Source organism: Xenopus laevis, chromosome 7L (genome assembly GCF_017654675.1).
Source record: "Xenopus laevis strain J_2021 chromosome 7L, Xenopus_laevis_v10.1, whole genome shotgun sequence".
Lineage (NCBI taxonomy): Eukaryota > Metazoa > Chordata > Amphibia > Anura > Pipidae > Xenopus > Xenopus laevis.
Window position 1 is genome coordinate 83766810 of NC_054383.1, and position 20559 is coordinate 83787368.

Sequence of the window (20559 nt, forward strand, 5' to 3'; positions counted from 1 at the left end):
AGCAAGATTGAGGATAAACCACCCACATTTATGAATTAATTGGCTCAGGTTACATAGCAGATTAGCTCTGTAAAATATACTCCTGTGTAAGAACCAAACCCATTTTATTCTACACCGTTTATTTACTGTTTACCCTGTGCCAGTTAGCCCTATTTCAGATTGAATGGTGACTCCCATGGCAACACAGCAGCTGATTTTTATGAAGTGTAGTACAGGTATGGGACTTGTTTTCCAAAATGTTTGGGACCTGGGGTTTTCGGGATAAGGGCATCACCATACTTTGTCTCATAATAAATCATTTAAAACCAATAGGCATTGTTTTGCCTCCAATAAGGATTCATTTTATCTTAGTTGGTATCAAACTCTTAATTTACGGAAAGGCTGTCTCCCCTACACTCCTTTTTAATCATATAATTAATTTTTTAAAAATGATTTCCTTTTTCTCTGTAATAATAAACCATTACCTTGTACTTGATCCTAACTAAGATATAATTAATCCCTACTGCAGGCAAAACCAGCCTGTTTTTTTCATGTTTACATGATTTTCTAGTCGACTAAGGGTCTGGCCACACGGGCAGATTCGGGGAGATTAGTCGCCAGGCAACAAATCTCCCTGATCTGCCTTCCGACCGGGCTAAAATGTAAATCGCATGAATACACATGAATAGGGCACAAGTTGCCAGCATGTCATAACGTTCTGTTGGAACGCCTTCCCTCTATCCTAATCCTCTCCTGCTTGGCCCAGAAGGCTGACACTCGCACCCCTTGAATTGCGCCAAGGCACATGCCACTTTTGCCTTCCCTTTTCTAGATTGATGGTGGCAGGGCTTAACTGCAAGGACATTATTGTGAAATTTAAACAACACATTGCCTATTTGCTTTTCCTGGAAACCCAACTTACATGTCCACAGAAATATCTCTCAAAATGGACTTTATTTGCTTGCCTTGATACTTTTACAACCGTGTTTTCATATAGCTATACATTTCTTATGAGATAAGCAGGCCTTCGGACATAAGGGGGGTTATAACTGATAAGTTGGAAAACCACTTCACTGTCACATTAATCAAAATTTTCATAGCGATCTTTTAAATGGATGAGGTCTGGGTGCGGACTATAATTGTGTGTGGCTTTGGTTTTAAACCAGTGCACTCTTGAACCCTTGTCTGTCAGTCACTGGATTCACAGTACCCTATAGCAGGTAATCCCATCTGTCTATTCTCAGACAAATCCTGTTGCTCACCTTTGTCCTTGTGCTTGTTTGCTTTGTCGATTGTTTAAATAGAAATTTGTGTCAGATAGCTACTTGGCAAATAGCAGTTTTATTGTTAGCCTACTCAACCTAAATGGGTATTGGAGGGATTAGTTGCTTCAGTTGCTTTTTCCTTTAGATAATATCCTGGTCTGTAAAAAGATTTGCTGAGTTTTGAAACATATGTACTTTATACAAAAAAAAGCAGGTGAAAACCACGGTGCTATACTGGGGAACTTTGAGCAATTTGTCACCTTGCAGGGTAAAAATAGACCCTTCTTAATATAATATTGTTAGGTTGAACCAGTCATTTTTGGGGTTGTTTTCTCTGGAGAAAAGACTCTTGTGAGGGGACATGATTACTATTTACAAGTACATTAAAGGGCTTAAGTTATTGTGATGCTAAAGGCTACAATTAGTTTAGGTATTGGTATATATAGATTATATAAGTGAGTGTATAGATATGTGTATAGTTATGTTGGCATAGGTATGTGTATATTTAGTGTCCCACTATAAGACCTCTCCTATTCATATTCCAGTGTCTTAAAAGGTGGCCATAGACACACAGATCTTATCGTACGAATCGAGGATCTTTCGTCCGGCGGAGATCGGTCAGGGTTGATTTTGACCCAACTGATCCCGCCTGAGCCTATTGCGCATCGTAATCAGATCGTTCGGCCATACGGCCGAACAATCAGATTACCCCCGATATAGCCATGCTCGTCAATGGCATATCGGGGAAAGATCCGTTCGTTTGGCGATGTTGTCAAACGAACGGATCTTTGCATCTATGGCCTTTATTCAGATCAATGCATGGTTGCTAGGGTAATTTGCAGCCTAGCAGCCAGACTGCTGAAATTGCAAACTGAAGAGCTGTTCAAAAAATTTAAATAACTGAAAAACCGTAAATAATAATTAAAAAAATTAACCAAAAACCAATTGCAAATTGTCTCAGAATATCACTCACTACCTCATACAAACAATACCTTCACATATTATTTTTTGCAGTAATTCCCCTCTTTGCACCATGCCAGACCTCAAAGAATCCTGGAAAATGAAGTAAAGAGCTAAGCTATTTTAATACCCTGGGGTAAATCCCATCCGGTCCTGTACCTTGTGTTTACTTTTATTTGTTGTAGTCTCTTTTGATTTTCCTCCTGACTCACCCATCCATCAGTAGATAATTGTTTCTTGCTATGGTTTCAGGCACCACTCATGAAGATATAAAAGGTCTGGGTGACTCCTAAAATCATCCTTGCTTGCCTTTTTCCAAAGACTGCCATTTGGTATTTTGACATTCAAATGGAAAACAGCTGTGCCCCTATCTACTTATCTCTGCTTCCCATAGATTTATGTTGACAATACACAGCCCAAAGCTGGCATAGCAGTGACATATATACATTCACTAAGAAATGCATGCATCAGCATATTTGGGCTGGTTCACCCATCACCAGGGCATCTCAGTGATACGATTCCCATAGGACAACCTGGCAAGAGGTGGCAGGTGAATTGGACTGGGCAAGACTTTCCCTTTCAGGACAGTGCTTGCCCATTTGTACACAGTGTCACTGCCAGTGGTTTGTGTCTGCTTCTCGGATGTCTGTAAAGTTGTGGGTTTATTTGAAATTTTAGCACACTTACATCTTTTGCTTTTCATTGACGTGTTTCCGAAGCAATCTAAATGGTTGATTATGACTGCAGCGGGTTCATGTTTACCTGTGACACTTTGCTATCCATATCGGTGAGAAACAATCACCAATGGTTAGTGGGTGTATTGATGCCCGGTGTGGTATTTCATTAAAGAACTATCGTCAAATGAAAATTTAATATTAGCTTCAGCATACTGAAATAAGAAACTTTCTAAATACAATCAATTAAATATTCTGTACCGTTTCTGAAATAATCAAGTTTATCTTCACTATTTCTCTCTCAGCATCTTTTTCTCCTCATTCTGTCTTCTTTCAGCAGTTGGGTGTCGAATGAATGATCCAATATATCTTATAGGGGGGGGTTTCTTTTGCCTAGAAGACGTATTAGATATCACTCTATTAAAACTACCAGACATCATGTCTCTCTACATGCAGAATTTGTGCAAAAGGCAGTTTATTTTGTTAGATTTTGTTTGTACTGGAATCAGTTATTTGAGTGAGCTCTAATACATCTGCTAGCAAAGGAATTCCCGCTATAGGATATATTGGATCTAACTGTCATCTGACACCCAACTGCTGCATAAAGAAACAATGAAGAGAAACACATGCTGAGAGAGTAATAGTGAATGTTCAAGTGATTGTATTTAGAAAGTTTCTTAATTCAGTATGGAAAAGCTTATATGCAATTTTTATTTTCGGGATAGTTCCCCTTTAAGTAAAATTCATTGGGTAAAATATGAAACATTTTTACCATACTATAATTTCTTCAGGCTAATGGCATATCATGAGTGTTGTATATTGAAGCTTCACCTTGTTTGGTCCTTGCAAGGTAGATGATTAGATTGTAAGTATAAAGCCCCCGTCATGACTGTTTTTGTTAGCAGGATTCATTATGTGCACAGGTAATATAATCAAACAGTGTCGCTCATTTATAAACACTGGGCAAATTTGCTCACGGGCAGTAACCCATAGCAACCTATACGAGACAGACTTTTTTCAGCCAGCTGCAGGTGGAACAATGAAAGCAAACATTTGATTGGCCATGGGTTACTGCCCAGGTGCAAATTTGTCCGGTGTTTATAAATGAGCCCAAGTTTATTCTCTATGGTAATCTATGTCAAGTTCGTCAGCAGTGAAAATTGGTTTTCTGCTGCCTTCTTTACAGATGCACTGACTGGCATAACATGACCTGTCAGTAATTTTGGCGTGAAAACGTAATGGATTGAATTTTCCCTGCTGCTGCAGAAAATATATTGGTTTTCAACAAAAGAACATAGCACTATTACAGTTTTTTAAATGTAGTGTTATTCCCTGTGTCATCGTAATAAAGGATTATCTATTTCTTTCAGCTCCATGTACAAAGACTCAAACACCCTTCATCTTCCCGCTGAGCGTTTCTCTCCAGTTCGGAGATTCTCTGATGGAGCAGCCACAATCCAAGCTTTCAAAGCTCACCTGGAGAGGATGGGAAACCAGAACAGCAGCATCAAACAGCTGCAGCAGGTGAGTGGTCCCTTCATGATCAGCACAGAATCTCCGTCCTATTTCTGAGTGAAAAGTTGCAATGCAGGGTACTTGATTCATATTGTGTATGCAGATGAGTTAACCACTTGCAACTCCATACTTATTGCTGTTGAAGAAAATACTACTGTAAACTATTAACCTTCAATAATATTCTATATGGGAGGAACCACCATTCATCTGAGAAAGTGGGTAACCCTCAATCACAATGTGTACCTGGGATGTACCAGAGTGCACAACATTTGTTTGTCAGAAGTACATCTACAGTGTTTTTTTTCAGTATGTGATATTTGTGTAATTATTTCTAAATGATTCATGTTTAAGATTTAATCCTTTTTTATGGGTATGCTGAGGGATTTGTGCTGTGTGCATGCAGTTACTTTTTCATATTGCCAGGAATGTGAGCAGCTTCAAAAGATGTATGGTGTGCACATGGATGAGAGAACTCTGGAGCATACGCAACAGCAGCATGTCATGTACCAACACGAGCATCATCAACATCTCCTACAGCATCAGATTCAGGTACAGCACACTCAACTTCTAACTGCAGCTCTACTCTACATTTGGATTTGCAGCTACGTCTTATATGGTCCTTGTGAGCAGGGCTGTTAGAATGAGGGAAGACTCAAGTATTTGTTCTGACTGAAAAGTTGCAATGACTCCACAAAGAAGAATAAGAGTATTTTTCCTGTTTATTAATCCCTTTTGTTTTCTTTATTCAGGATTGTATACGACCTGCACAGCCATCCCCTCCTCTTCAGTCATCTTCGATGGCCCCAGCCCCTGAAAATCAGCCAGCCCTGCTTACACACCAACTACAGAGGTACCAGTGGCCCTGAGTAGCTTTGATTGTGGGAAGTGGCCGTGGGGAAGGGGTTGTTATATTAATAAAAGTGGTTATTTAAAGGTGAGGGAGTGTCAGATAGAGAAAGGAGACATAGGAAGATTTGCTTGCTATGTGCAGTTCTATTTAATGGTCTCCTTTATTTTTGACTAGAAGATTAGTTTTACAACAATATGTCTTGTCCCATTCAGGTTACGAATTCAGCCTTCTAGTCCACCCCCAAACCCAGCCAGCAACCACCTATTCCGACAGCCAAACAGTAGTCCCCCTCCATCCTCGAGTGCCATGCTCCAGACACATGGTATGTACTTTGGCATGCTTGAGTATATACTATACTAGTTTACCCTTATGCGCACCCCCTTTTAATGTCTCTCCCTCTCTTCAGGGGCCTCTTCCTCATCTCAGTATCCAGGAATGCCAACACACAGTTCAATCTACCAGCCTCCTAGCACTGGATGCCCCCCTCCCAGCATGGCATTGCCACGCATGAGTATCCAGCAACAGCAAAGCCAGCAGCAGTCACCACAACAAGTCACCATTCAGGTGCAAGAGGCATCAGACCTACCAGGAGCCACTCGTGGCATGCCAATAAATCCCTGTGCCAACCACATTCAGATTCAGCAGAGGGCATCGTTGATGTCTTCTATGGGCAACTACAGCCACAGACCCCTTTCCAAGCAGCTGAGTGCAGACAGTGCTGAGGTGCACAGGTACAGAATGTGCTTTTATCTCATACTATTCTGTAAAAATAAAAATGTCTCTCTCTCTCTTTCTCAGGAATAACAGGGTTATTTTTTCCGTTTTGAAACCAGTGTGTAATTTACTAAACTTGACTCTAACCTTCCATCTATGCAAAATGTGGTTCTGTGTTCCATGCACTCTTATTACTAGACAGCACCGCATGGCTCCAGTTTGGTGGCATAAAATCTATTTGAAGGTGTATCCTCTATACATACTCTCAAACTTTTCTTCCATTAATTTTGTGCACTTAACATTTAAAGAGATCCTGTCATCAGAAAACATGTTTTTTTCAAAACGCATCAGTTAATAGTGCTACTCGAGCAGAGTTCTGCACTGAAATCCATTTCTCAAAAGAGCAAACAGATTTTTTTATAATCAATTTTGAAATATGACATGGGGCTAGACATTTTGTCGATTTCCCAGCTGCCCCCAGTCATGTGACTTGTGCCTGCAATTTAGGAGAGAAATGCTTTCTGGCAGGCTGCTGTTTTTCCTTCTTAATGTAACTGAATGTGTCTCAGTGGGACATGGGTTTTTACTATTGAGTGCTGTTCTCAGATCTACGAGGAAGCTGTTATCTTGTGTTAGGGAGCTGCTATCTGGTTACCTTCCCATTGTTCTGTTGTTAGGCTGCTGGGGGGGGGGGGGGGGGAAGGGAGGGGGTGATATCACTCCAACTTTCAGTAAAGAGTGATTGAAGTTTTTCAGAGCACAAGTCACATGACTTGGGGCAGCTGGGAAATGGACAGTATGTCTAGCCCCATGTCAGATTTCAAAATTGAATATAAAAAAAATCTGTTTGCTCTTTTGAGAAATGGATTTCAGTGCATAATTCTCCTGGAACAGCACTATTAACTGATTAATTTTGAAAAAATATTTTTTCCCCATGACAGTATCCCTTTAACATCCTCCATAAGGGGAGGAACGGAAATGCCTCTACTGGTAAAAGGTGGATATTGCTCAACGGCACGCTGACTGTACAACATAATCTATTAAATACAAGTTACAAAATGACAATTATACAAATACATTTGTTCCTATGGCATATACATTTGGCAACTAACTGAACAATTCCAATTTAGTCTGCTTGTACTAATTTGGTAATATAGTTTGGGTACCCTACATGGATACCTGGGTCAGTTGCAGGCTCTCATGCCCCAGTTAAAAGATACATTTTTCCCCCTGACCTGGTTGATCTGCCTCCAGAGTGACTTCATTTCCGGCTAACATTAAAACCCCTTCCAAGTTTCAGGGGTCCCAGGTCCAGTTAAAAAAGAACAAATTGCTTGAAGGGTCTAAGTGGTTCAGTGGGTCTGGGTTGGGGTGAGGGTCAGGTTCGAGCACAGATCTGCCCAACTGTATCCGTGCATTACTCTACTACCACAGGTGGTGATTGTTGTATTGTATAAACATTGAACAAATTTGCACCTGGCAAATAACTAACGGCAACCAGTTAGATGTTTGCTTTTATTGTCCTATTGTTTTATGCTTTATATTATTAAAATCAATTATTTGCATTACAGTTTGAATATGGCCCACTTCTCTTCATCTACAAACTATGACCAGACTCACCTGCACCCTCATGTGTTTGCTGAGCAGCCGAGGCCTTCTCAAGCTGGTTACACATCCACAGGATCTGGATACGGCCCATCTGGGGGCACCGCAGCGTATACACAGGCTTTAAAGGTTCCTCAGGTGGAGCAGTACCAAGGATTCTCCACGGCTTCTCATCAGAACTATCCAGCCTCGTCCCTACAGCAGGCCTTGCTCTCCCCCACACCAGGCACTTACACGAGGCATCACCAGCAGCTGCCCCACATGCTGCAGGGTCTTCTCTCCCCTCGCCATTCCCTCACAGGCCACACAGATGTACGTCTACCCCCAGCTGATTTTATGCAGCTGATTAAACAGCACCAGCAACAGCAGCAGGAGCTCAATGAACTCTTTAGCCAGAAGCTGAGCCAAGGTGACCCAGGTACCCTTCCCTATAAAAGTGCTTCTGAGCCTTACCATCACCTTCTTCAGATCCATCCAGCATCGACGGCTACCTCTGTGACCCGGTATCACCCATCCATGCTCCATTCAGAGAGCATGGAGGAGGACTACTCTGGAGAAGGACAAAAGGAATCTGAGGGAGAGACTATAAGAAGCCTGTGCAAACCTTGCCAGGAGACTAGACATGGGGACACAGAGTCTTTGCTTGGTACTCTGGAGCTTAAAGAGCAGGAACTGGGGGTACAGCCGTACCAGACACAGACCTCGTATAAACGGACCAAGTCTGCCAGCAGAGGTAAGGATTGTAAAAAGGGAAAAGAGGAATCTTATATACCAGAAAATTAATAGTTACAAAATATTTCTGTTGACTAGTTATTTTATCTGAAAGCTGACAATACTATTAACTGATTTATCTGTGCAAAGATTTTTTTTCTTGCTGAATCTGGGATCATGGGCAATGATTGGTACCTCTATTATCAACCTTTTGTCTGTTGTGGCCCCTTATAAACTGATTCTTGCATAATTGTGACACCTGGACCAAGTAGAATTAAATGAAGGAAGTCTATCCTACTTATCGTTCAGTCTATGATATCAGCTCTCCTGACAAACAGAGGCATCCTGCTGACTCCTGTCAGTTCATGATATGAATGAGTATAAGAGGTTATTGTAAGCAGTTCTTACAATAGTGCATGCTGTTTTGATAAGATATGTTTAAATCTTAAGAGTAGAAAAAAGTGGTCTGCACTGTTGTAATCATTTGGCTCTAGTGGTGTATGGCATGACCCGAATGACCATCGGCTGGGTGGGTTCCTGCTGAAATTTGGCCAACCGATGCTGGTTAGGCTTGGGTACTGGTCAGACTGGGGAAATTTACTCCTCCTCTGCTCCCTGTCTTGGAGCTAAAGGCATGCACAGTAGTAGCATATAGCGCAAGAAGACGCGGGTATGGTCAGGTGTGTGTCATACAATATCAACATTTTGCGGGTTAAGGTTTTGCAGGATAGGGTCAATTGTGGGTTGAGTTTTTCTTGACCTGCATATCACTATTTGGCTGTTGTACCGTCCCAAATCTCCGTTGCAGCAAACTGCAATGGTTATTCCACTGCAACTACACTGACTATAATTTTACATAATTTCATCCAGTGCCTGCTGTCTCTCTATACTAGTCATCCCCAACCAGTGGTTTACAAGCAACATAAAACCCAGCCAAACCTCCTGTAGACTGCCAATTCACATTGGCCAACTTAATAGCCAATCTCAGCCCTTTTTGGCACCCCCAGGGAACTTTTTTCATCCTTGTATTGCTTCCCAACTCTTTTAACATTTGAATGTGGCTCACAGTGAAAAAAGGTTGAGGACCTCTGCTCTATACCCTATAGTTACTAAAAAGGGATTGGTGTACAGTGGCTTTATTCAAACCATGGCAATTTAGCATGCTGCATTCAGTAGTTATAAAACATAATTCCTCCTTTAAACAGTTTTCACTTGACACAAAGACCCAGAAAAAATATCGGCAAAAGAAAAATTGTACTGCAAATTCATTCCTTGGGCTGGCATTTGCTGTTTAGTGTGTTTATTAGTGTAGGACTTGGACCAGCAACAGTGGAGGAGCTAGTAACAGGTAGGAGTATGCCGATGGAGACCATAAAAGTTACATAGTTAAATTGGGTTGAAAAAAGACAAAGTCCATCAAGTTCAACCCCTCCAAATGAAAACCCAGCATCCATACACACACTCCTCCCTACTTTTAATTAAAATTCTATATACCCATACCTATATTAACTATAGAGTTTAGCAAGTGGCCATGCATTTGTGTGCCTCCTTCCTATTATCAGCCAAAATGCCTGAAACTTGCTGACACGGCACATCGGAAGATGACATTTTCAAACATGCCATGTCAGATCTTCTTCAGTCCAAGGTAATTTCTATGTAGAGATCTCAAAATTAATGTATAGATATTTGTATTACGTAAACACATTTTTAAACACATGACCCGATTATTATGGTTTTATTATTATTATTAAATGCCCACAACATTAAGTTGACATTCTGACTAATAAAATGGATCAATGTCTTTCTACTAAATTAAAGTTTGCAGTTCTTTTGAAAATTAGTGAAAGCATCCTCAATATCATTTTACAGCATTTTATCTCCCACATGTCCCTGTAAACAAAAGTCTTGGGAACTAAACCATGCCTTTGTCTTGAGTCACAAGCCCAAAGATCCAAAAATAAAAACCGCCCCCCCCGGTTTACTGGGGGAAAGTAACCCAGAACAGAACCGTTTTATTTGTGATGAAGTAAGCCACGTTCGCTCACTGCAGTTTTCTCTGGCTAGTATGTTCAGTCATTGATGGGCTAGGGGACGGCTTTGGAGTATAGATAGAATATCATAACTCTACTTATCTGGTGATCCTGATGCATTCCTGATAATTTTCATAGAAGCATGTCAGTATTACTTTGATAATTAAAATTTCTTTCTTGGGAGAACGCAGAACTGTGGGTGTAGCTTCCACCTGTAGGAGGAAAGACAGTGGAAAATAATTTCCACTCATCTTGTGCAAATGTGAATTTGTATGGGCAAAAATAAGCTATTACATACTATATATTGGCAGTTGGCTAAAGGTTTTCCATGGCATTATGATCACCATTATTTTCTAAAAGAATAATATAGAAATCCATACACACTGTGCCATTGCCCTTTTAGTTATTGCTAGATTGTAAGCTGGAATGAGGTATTCCTTTTTTTCATCAATCAGAATTTGTGTGTAATTTTCAGGGATGCACTGAATCCAGGATTTGGTTCGGGTTTCGGCCAGATTTCGGCCTTTTTCAGCAGGATTCAGATCCAGCCAAATCCTTGTGCCTGGCCGAAGCAGTTCGGGGAGATTAGTCACCCCAAAGAAGAGGCGATTAGTCGCTGGGGCAACTAAATCTCCCCGAATCTCCAGGTGTGCCCTTACCCTTAGATCAGTGATCCCCAACCAGTAGCTCATGAGCAACATGTTGCTCCCCAACCCATTGGATGTTGCTCCCAGTGGCCTCAAAGCAGGAGCTTATTTTTTAATTCATGGCTTGGAAGCAAGTTTTGGTTGTATAAAAACCAGGTGTACTGCCAATCAGAACCTCAATCTAGGTTGACAAACCACATAGGGGCTACCAAATGGCCAATCACAGCACTTATTTGGCACCCCAAGAAAATTTTCATGCTAGTGTTGCTCCCCAACTCCTTTTTCTTCTGAATGTTGCTCATAGGTTCGAAAGGTTGGGGATCCCTGCCTTAGATAATTGCCAGTTACGGATAACTGATGCATATTTCTTTGCAGTGCATTTCTTATTACCATCGTTATGCTGCCTTCAATAGAAAAAAAATCAATTGTTCACAAATACTGTGATGTATGAACAGCTTTATGAAGTAGTTGCAGTACTGTATTTTAGTGGCTTATGCTTCAGCTAGGTTGTGTCTGGATATCCTTTAGGCACATTTAGGTCAGCCAGTAGGCAGTTATTGTTAGTGTAGTTTTTTCATTTCCATTAATTGCAGAATTGCAAGAAAATATTTATTATATATATATATTTTTTTTTAACAGAGCCAGGCCCTACCACAAATTGCATGGATAGAGTCTCCCCACCCAACGTCATGGATGTTCCCGACCACAATGGTATTCCGTATCCTTCAAGACCCTCTTCCAGTGAGCATGCCCGATCGAGGATGCTTCAAAGGCACCACACCATCCAGACAAGTGATGATGCCTATGTATGTCTGCCAGGGTTATCATGGGAAGGTGGAGGTAGACACTGGGCAAGAGGGATGTGCAGGGAGATGTAAGAAAACATTATCAGGGCAGTGTTTAAAGCTGGCCACAAGTAAAACTGTGGTATCAGAATAGGAAATGTCAGAAAATGCTGACCGTTATTTGAAGGTGGGATTACACATTCATATTATATCCATTCTATGCAATTTTGATTAGGAATCATTAAGGGATGTTCCCATAAACCTGGTTAATTTCATCATGGCAGTCTAATGCATTTTCACAGGTACAGCTAGATAATCTGGCTGGGATGAGTTTAGTGGCTGGAAAAGCTCTAAGCTCTGCTCGCATGTCTGATGCAGTTTTGAGCCAATCTTCACTTATGGGAAGTCAGCAACTCCAAGATGGAGAGAGTGAGGGTAAGCATTCAGTTTTTTCCACTAACTCTTCTCCTTCTACGATTGTCTTCATTTATATTAACTCTTCTTTGCACAACCTTTAAAATAAAGATGTGTTTACTAGGGCCAGCCTGGAACTTGCAAAGGTAAATGTGAAGTTATATACAAGTATAACTGTATTAGTCCCCTTCTAACATTAGTCTGATGTTAGAATGCGACAGTCCCTATCACACTTATTGTCTCTTTTATGACTTGTACAATATCAAGATTAGTTCTTACAATCAATATTACTTTGCCTCGTGCTGGCAGTCCTTAGCCGTTTGTAACCAATGTTCTTGCTTTTGCACATTCTTGTTTTATTTCATAGAATTTACTATCCATGGCATGTTCATTAAAGAAGCTGCTTATTATACAACAATGTACATTGTGCATGGTGATTGAAAAATGTATTTAAGTTTGTAATTTAGGAAACGTTGAGTGTCATAAAGCCATCTTTCTTAATTTCATTTTCTCATGTACAAAATTGCCCCCCCCCCCCACACTACATCTTATTCTATGATTACATTTTACAGACTATACGGAAAATCCAGAGGAAACCGATTTATCTGTACTGGGTGACAGTGGTCAGCATCTGCCAACCTCCTGCTTTCCTTCCACAATGTTATTGGGTTACAAGCACACAGACCTGAACTTCAGCATGGAACAGGCAGGAGTTTGAGGATATGTAAGTTACACCTTAATTCACCTAGTTAATTTGATCTCTTTACACTTCCGTATTGATATGTTCCCAAACAACTGCACAGCTCATATATTAGGCCTACTGAATCCCCTGTGCCAAAAACATACGGATTATACAATTTACATTAAAGTTATCTGATCTATACAAAGTGAGCAATGTTTCATAGTTCTGCCACAATGCAATACAGTATATCTGCCTAAGGATGCAATGTTTAAGTGATGCGTTTAGGACACTGGTCCAAACTATTAACCTCATATAATGCTTCAATAAATTACTGTGAAATAAGACTGTAACTAATTAAGTTATGTGCAAAATTGCTAATAGCTGAATTTCTTTTCACCCCTTAGGTTTTCTGCCACAACAGAGGGTCCCATCTTCTGAACACCAACAGTATCTGCAGCTTTAGCGCCAAATTTCATCTAATATTCCTTCCCTAACAAACGACCAGCCTCTCTTAAACTGGTTCTAAAAGTTTTCCCATTCACCTATTTATTTTATTTCCTTGTCATATATGCTCACTTTAACAGATTCAATCTGGAGCTTGGAACATAATGAGATGAGTGTAGAGTGAGTGGTGGGGAAATCTTCACCATTCTCATCTTTGGGAGGCTGGAATCAGAGAGTGTGCTGCTTCCCATTTGGGGAATGATAGTGACATTTGGCAGTGCTTCTACTCATGGGAACCAGGGAAGAAGGGAAGAGACAATTTGGTAGTTAACTGTCCTAAGTATAGTAAAACCAGCAAAGAATCCATTGGAAAAAGTACAGCAGAAGGTGCTGTATGAATAAAGACAGGAGATTGGCACCAAAGGAGGCAAGGGCAAAGGTTGCAGTTTTCTCCATAGGGTACTGCCAAAAGCAGGCTGGCATATTTGCTGAGACTTTTTGGAGAGGCTGGCACCCAGAGAACAATAGTAGATATGGTTTCCAAGCAGACAACAGAATTAGCTCTTGAATGCCCATGGCATGTGCTGGTGGCACTTTAGGATAAAGTCAATAGAGCTTTATATGGAGATATTTGTACCAAATTGCACACCTGACTTTTTTTGTCATTTGTTGGATGTACAAGTTTGACTAGTCCTAAAGGCAGTGGAACATGAGCAGTAGAATGCCCAAAAATCACCCCATGTGTTACTGCCTTCCAAATAATAAATAAAAAGACAGGGAAAATTAGAAATGGAAGATTCCATCCACTTGTTCTCATCTACAGACTTATTGAAAATCATTTCTGCAGGGTCGGTCGGGGCTCAGCAGGATTTGTACACTATACTTCAAAGCAGCAGCTCCCCAGGTTCACAGTTCTAGCACTTTTCTTATCTAGTCCAAAGATTAAATATTGAGGCTGCCATTGATGTTTTTCATATGCACTTTTTTCCCTTTCATTTGTGACTTTAAAATGGGGGAATCGCTGATCAGCACAGCCAAATTAGCTAAGTACATTCTGTGGCATGGTAGTTACACAGTGTTTATCATTTTCTTAAATTTCTGAGGAATCTGTGCAAGAGAATCCATTTGGCTCAGAATAGGTTTGTTTTAAAACAAATAATGCCGCATTACCTTTGGGGGGAAAAAAAAGCAGATCATTGTCTGACTGCCACCCACATTGGAATGATCTTATTATTCAGCCCTCGGATGTTATAAATTTACAGGCACTTTTCTCACCAGAAGGAGAAAAAGAATGTTTCCCTGCTCTTTCTATGTGTGTGTAATACATGACCTTGGGTTTCCCGTAGATTTCCACAATCATACATTTTTGCATGGCACAAACATGCTTTCAGATCAATAATTGTATTCATTTTGGCATACTTGTAAGAATTTCTGCTATAGTCATGTAGCATCAGAATGATTTCCCCTCATCAGATCCGTTTAACAGTTTCAGCAAAGAAATGCTTTGTCAAATAGTCAAAATAATGCAAAAATATTTTGATCTGTATAAAAAATAAAAAATCTATAAAGATATTTCACTTTTATATAACTGTGCAAAGATTAGCGGAGTTAGGAGCGTTTTAAAGAGGTTGTACAAGGGATACGGACTCTCAGGGTGCCAGCTTCTGTTCAGCTACCCACATGGTGCACAGACCCTGCATCATGCCCTTGAGGCCCTTGGGAAATATTTGGCCTGGTGCAATATGCTACTTATTTTAAGTACAATTTTATTATTTTCTTTGTTTTAATCATGATTTATGTGTAACTCCTTGTGCCAGCTGAATGGCGAAGGATTAAAGTGCTATCTTCAAGTGTTCTGTGTGGAGTATGAGTGGTGGTTGTGTATATATGTATGTGTATATAAAAGTGTGTATGTATATATAGTGAGAATGTGTGTATATAAAGACTGTGCTCCATACAAAATGATTATTATAAGCTCTGGCAACGGTAGTGTGATGCCACTGCTGCTAGTGATCCCACCAAGCTCAGTGCCAATTTATCTGCTTGGCCAGCAGTCATCAGGTTTTTTTGTACTCAACTGTTACAATAGGGACAGCTTTTGTCCTTGGCATTATAAAAATCGGCAAGAGACTTTAAATCCCATGATTCGTTACTAGCCTGTGGGCAGGGTGCATGTGTACTAAGGCATAATGTGCATATCTGCAATAATAAACAGCTGAATGGAACCTAAGCCACGGCTGTAACTCTAAAATCTGAGGCCAAAGGGACATTTAAAGTCCACTTTGTGAAAAAAGGAGATTTATTTGACCTTTCCAGTGGTGGAAGAAATACACCTCCAGTATCCACCAGCAGCTGAAGGCTGTTAGGAATTGCAAGGAATTGTAGTTCAGAAATAGCTGAAAGTGTTGACCATGTCTGCACTTTGTATTTTCTGAATACGTTTGCCCACCCTTCCCCATTCTCCCTTTCACAGCTGTGTTTTCATGCTTATATTCCAACCTGTATTTTTTAAACTATCGTTTTCTACTGTATGCTCTTTCTGTTGCTTTAAAAACACACTTTTTGTTAGATTTCCCCCATAATTAAGGTTTTAACTGCATTTTCTCATAAGCTGTAATGTTTGCTTACCCAAACAATGTCCTATCCCATGTGTCATCTAAGCATGCTAAACACATGCTATTCTGTCGATTCAATTCAAACCAAATTAAATGAGCCCATATAATGCATTGTGTTTCATACAGATAGCCAAGAGACCCTTATGTAAAAAGGTGCATAAACATATCAGAACTTTTAAAAATTCATATAAATGTTTTCTTCATGGTTTTTATTTTAACAAAGGCATGCATGACTCCACATATTGAAAGGAAAGTGTGATCTATCTCTTGACTGGTACAGACCATTGCCCAATGTCATGCTTGACAAAGGGGACCTCCCTGAAACATTGCATCACGCAATAAACAGCAAGGGTTTTGCCCTGCCAGCAGTATCCTTGTGTGCCGGTGTTTCTTCCATATCTACATGTTGATTAGAGGTCACCGATCCCTCTCTCACTGTAGACCAGGGAGTTCCTAGTCCAGAAGGCCAGAGTGTGCGAGGCAGACCATTCTATTTCTATCGTGAACAGACCATTGCCCAACCCAGCCTCACCTTGTTTTGTGGTGAAGTAATGGGCTCTGGGACTTTAAATTCCTCTCCTTTCAGGAGAATCTGTGCCTCAACCCCCTTCAAGTTCCAGCATCCATCACTTCACAGTGATACAAGGAAATGTTGCTGTAAGGCAAAGGCTGGTTGAAAAATGGTTTGTACGAGTCATAGTTTCTTTCAAGAATCCGCTATATCTGTTAATTTATAGCTAGCTAATTTATAAAAAAAAATGGGGGTGGAGGATATATTTTCTCTAAAGGGTGATGGCAGACCTGGAGATTTGTCAGTCCATGGTAAATCTGTGATACTTTGAATTTCATTCCAATGACTGCAAGAAAAACATTATGCACAACGAACAGCCTTAATTACAGTAAAATAGCACTTAAAGGGAGAAGGAAAGTCTTTTTTACTTGTGATTACTGGGGGGTGCCTAACATTTGCCTCCCCCCAAGTATAAAAGGACTTTCCTTCTCCTTTAACATTTTTTTTACAGATACAACTTACCGTACTCAGTTGTGTCTACTCTTGAGCATATTTTATGGTATTTGAGAAATGCCTGCCGTCCATAGTCTGTTACCACTGGTACTGGCAGTTTTACGTGGGAGGGGGCACGTGTAGATCGAGGCTCTCATTTGCTGATCTACCATTTCCCTTCGGTCTTTATACAGTTTGCTGCACCTTTTAACCCTGACTATTCATCTCCCACATTACTGCTTGTTTCCTACTCACCCAGTCAGCTAAACTGTTGATCATACATTCCCAGCACCCTGAATCTTTCAGTGCCCACTGTTTTTCTCTCATATGATTCATATTCATTTTCTTACCCCTTTCAAAAAATCAAGTCAGAAGTTTTGCACTCTGGTCAAGAGCTGCCCTTTGATATGTTAGCTGAGACATGTCAGTAGCAGTTTCAGACTGTTGGTAATTGCTTACTGATTAGCCATCAAAATAGGTGTGTGCAGGTCAGCCTTAAGTCTTTATATACACAGTGAATGTTTGTGTGTGTCTGTCCCTGCACTCCTCACCTCATTTCAGTCCTGGCCCCTCAAGCCTCTTCTTACTAGGGATGCACCGAATCCATGATTCGGTTCGGGATTCGGCCAAGATTCTGCCTTTTTCAGTAGGATTCGGCCGAATACTTTTGCCGGACCAAATCCTAATTTGCATATGCAAATCAACGCGGGGAGGGAAATTGCGTGACTTTTTGTAAAAATAGTAAAAAATATTTCCTCTTCCTACCCCTAATTTGCATATGCAAATAATGATTCAGTTCGCTAATCATTCCCGTAGGAAAGAAATCGTGAATTCGGTGCATCCCTAACACAAATATATTAGGATATATATATGTGTGTGTATATATATATATATATATATATGTGTGTGTGTGTATACATACACACACACATATATATATATATATATATATATATACACACATATATATATGTGTGTGTGTATATATATATATATATATATATATATATATATATATATATATATATATATATATATATATATATATATATATATATACACACACATATATATACACACATATATATGAAATGCCCACCCTGCCAGACAATGCAGCGGTTCCTAGTCCCTTATTTTGTCTGATGTAAGAAATGTTTTTCTTTTAACTTTTTTTTTTCCATAATTGTTTGTTATAATAATATTATTGTTAATAATAAAAAAAAAAAAAAAAACATTTGTGTTTTAACAGTGTAAAAATTTCATTTTTGTATGTGGGGCATCATTCACTCTGTCCATCTTGTTGACTGCTTTTTGTGATTTAACCCATAGTTTACTGTTACTTGAAGCGTATTACATAAAAATGCCCCAAAAAGTTTTAGCCCTTTTTTCTTATTTTAAAAATTTTCATTATGGAATTTTGATTTTCCCTTTTCCCTGGCCATCCTATGGAGGTCCATTTTGGATTTCTAATGAAGTATAAAGCATTTGTGTATTGTTTGGTCAGGAAAAATGGACCTGGTAAGCATATGCTTGTTCTGGTATGCCTTGAAGCATGGACAAAGAAGTTCTGGGACCATTCTACAAATGTCCAAACATGATGTAAATTGTTACTGTGATTTATGCCTGAGGAACATTTCCAGGCACATGCCACACACTCCTCATTGAGCAGAATCAAGGTTTGGCCAGTCAACTGTTAGAGGAAACACCTCTCTTCAACTTGTGTTCATTTGTCATAAGAAGTAACAACATTTCTGCAGATATTACAGTTATTAAGAATGTGCTTACCATATAGGGTTTGGGGGGATATTATCCCTTTCGTTTCTCTTTTGAGCTGCCCAAGTCTGGGATCCCGAACATTCCCAGTTAGACGGGCTTTGGTTGCATGTGTCGAATAACCTATTTTGCAACCATGCCGGATGTACCTGAAATGCCAGCGTTCCTTTTTTTTTTGTCTCTACCTTTTATCAGTTTTAAAGTGGACTTGCTCACCTTGGTTTTAACATTGTACAGAAAATCGCCCCTTGCAGTAGGCTTGCACGGTGTTCCTGGTGTCTGACAATGAAAGGTGAAATCACAGAGATGGGATGAGCGTTTATTCGGATTTATTTTCTGTGTGTGATATGGCAGTCAGGAGATGGAGCAACTCGAGGCTTGTGCAGCTTATCTCTGCCATTTCTTGAGTGCCATTAGACACATTCAAGCAGCCTCTAAAGTGGTGATTAATAATACTTTCTTGAAGTTATGGTGGATGTTATGTATCTTTGATTTGCATGCTTTTTATATTCACCCATTCTTTCACATTTTGCTTTATCCGTTTACTATTTTATTTATTTTCTGGTCAGATATCTTGCCTGCTTTGCTTTTGCTTGATGCTTCTGTAAAAACCCATGTTGCCTTCCTTAAACACACACACTGAGTTTCCAGTGCTGACATACAAAGAATGCTTCCACCAAATACACATGCTCAGGCATCACCGACACTCACCAAGACATGTCAGCTTCTTTGCCACCTCTATCAAACAACTGATCTACCCTAAAATATGTGCTACCAGCTAAAGAATTATCATCATCAATATTCTTGAGTTGTCATATGGAGAGAATTACACTGCAAACTTTACAGGAGCAAATCTCTTCAAATACCCAGAATTCTCTCCCAATAATTCCAGTTGAAACATACTACTTTATTGATTATGCCACCATCTTGTGTATGCTGGAGTTTAGAGACAATAGTTAACCAATATAATATGCTTCTTGAGAGTTCTATGTATTTTTTCACTGGCATCTACTTTAGTCATGTAAATGATGCCATTAAACAATGTCACATTCAGAGGCCTAAATGAGAGGAGGTCTTTGCCTCGGCTATTTTCTTCAAAAGAATACCAGTGTACAAGTTGTCACAACATAAGGTCATGCTTGGGTGAATTGTTACTGTTTTAGCAGTGATCTTAAAACCCATTCTGCTTCTCTTATGGTTGTCTCGCTTTTTAGTTTCTCTGGAAAGGTCTTCGGCACAGTCTGATAAGTTAAGCTGCAGCTACTAGTCTGTAGTGGGCTGTGACTATAGGTTTGGCATACTGAATGCACTATAAGTAGAAGCCCTGCTTTCATAATTGATTCCCTTTGTTTTGCAAAAGTATTCATTATAAGGGAAATGACATATGGGGGCATTTGTCACCCATATGAAATTGTGGGCAAAAAATGCTCTCCCGTCGCAGTGCATTAGTAAAAGTATTAAATCATGCATTATACAGAGGTGGGCATTCCTGCAAAATGACTCCCTTTTATTGACATGCTTTAATTTTAATACATTTTTAGGTGTCCTTGCCCTTAGGATGGGATCTGAAGCTCTGATTGTCATGGCCTGAAAGCTTATATACCAAGACCACTAAAAATAGAATATGAATGTAAACTGCATAAGTGTTTTCTAGAGTCACTATTAAGATTGCTTTAAAGAATATATGACTTTGTTCTGTACATCTAGGACCAAACAAACAAATATTGAAGGCAATATTCCACAGCTGCCAGCTGAATAGTATATAGAGCATATATTAAGAAAGTATCGTGTTATGCATTATGGTCCAGATACAGCAGCCCACCAAACACTCCATGTAAGTCCTGTACCTGCTAATGAATACAGTCAGATGTATACATCTCTTCTGATGAGTTC

At 39.8% G+C, this 20559-nt stretch overlaps 1 protein-coding gene across 1 annotated transcript in view; it reads left to right on the forward strand.

Annotated features, from left to right (window-relative positions):
• sik3.L (SIK family kinase 3 L homeolog) overlaps positions 1-16759 on the forward strand; it is an 87022-nt gene extending 70263 nt beyond the window's left edge. Inside the window, exons 16-25 of the mRNA XM_018225888.2 lie at positions 4249-4402; positions 4817-4942; positions 5143-5243; positions 5456-5565; positions 5650-5974; positions 7529-8295; positions 11590-11756; positions 12038-12170; positions 12722-12873; positions 13236-16759. Coding sequence (XP_018081377.1) covers positions 4249-4402; positions 4817-4942; positions 5143-5243; positions 5456-5565; positions 5650-5974; positions 7529-8295; positions 11590-11756; positions 12038-12170; positions 12722-12867 — 2029 coding nt within the window. The 3' untranslated portion in view covers positions 12868-12873; positions 13236-16759. The remainder of the gene's footprint in view (positions 1-4248; positions 4403-4816; positions 4943-5142; positions 5244-5455; positions 5566-5649; positions 5975-7528; positions 8296-11589; positions 11757-12037; positions 12171-12721; positions 12874-13235) is intronic.
• Positions 16760-20559: the final 3800 nt, after the last annotated feature.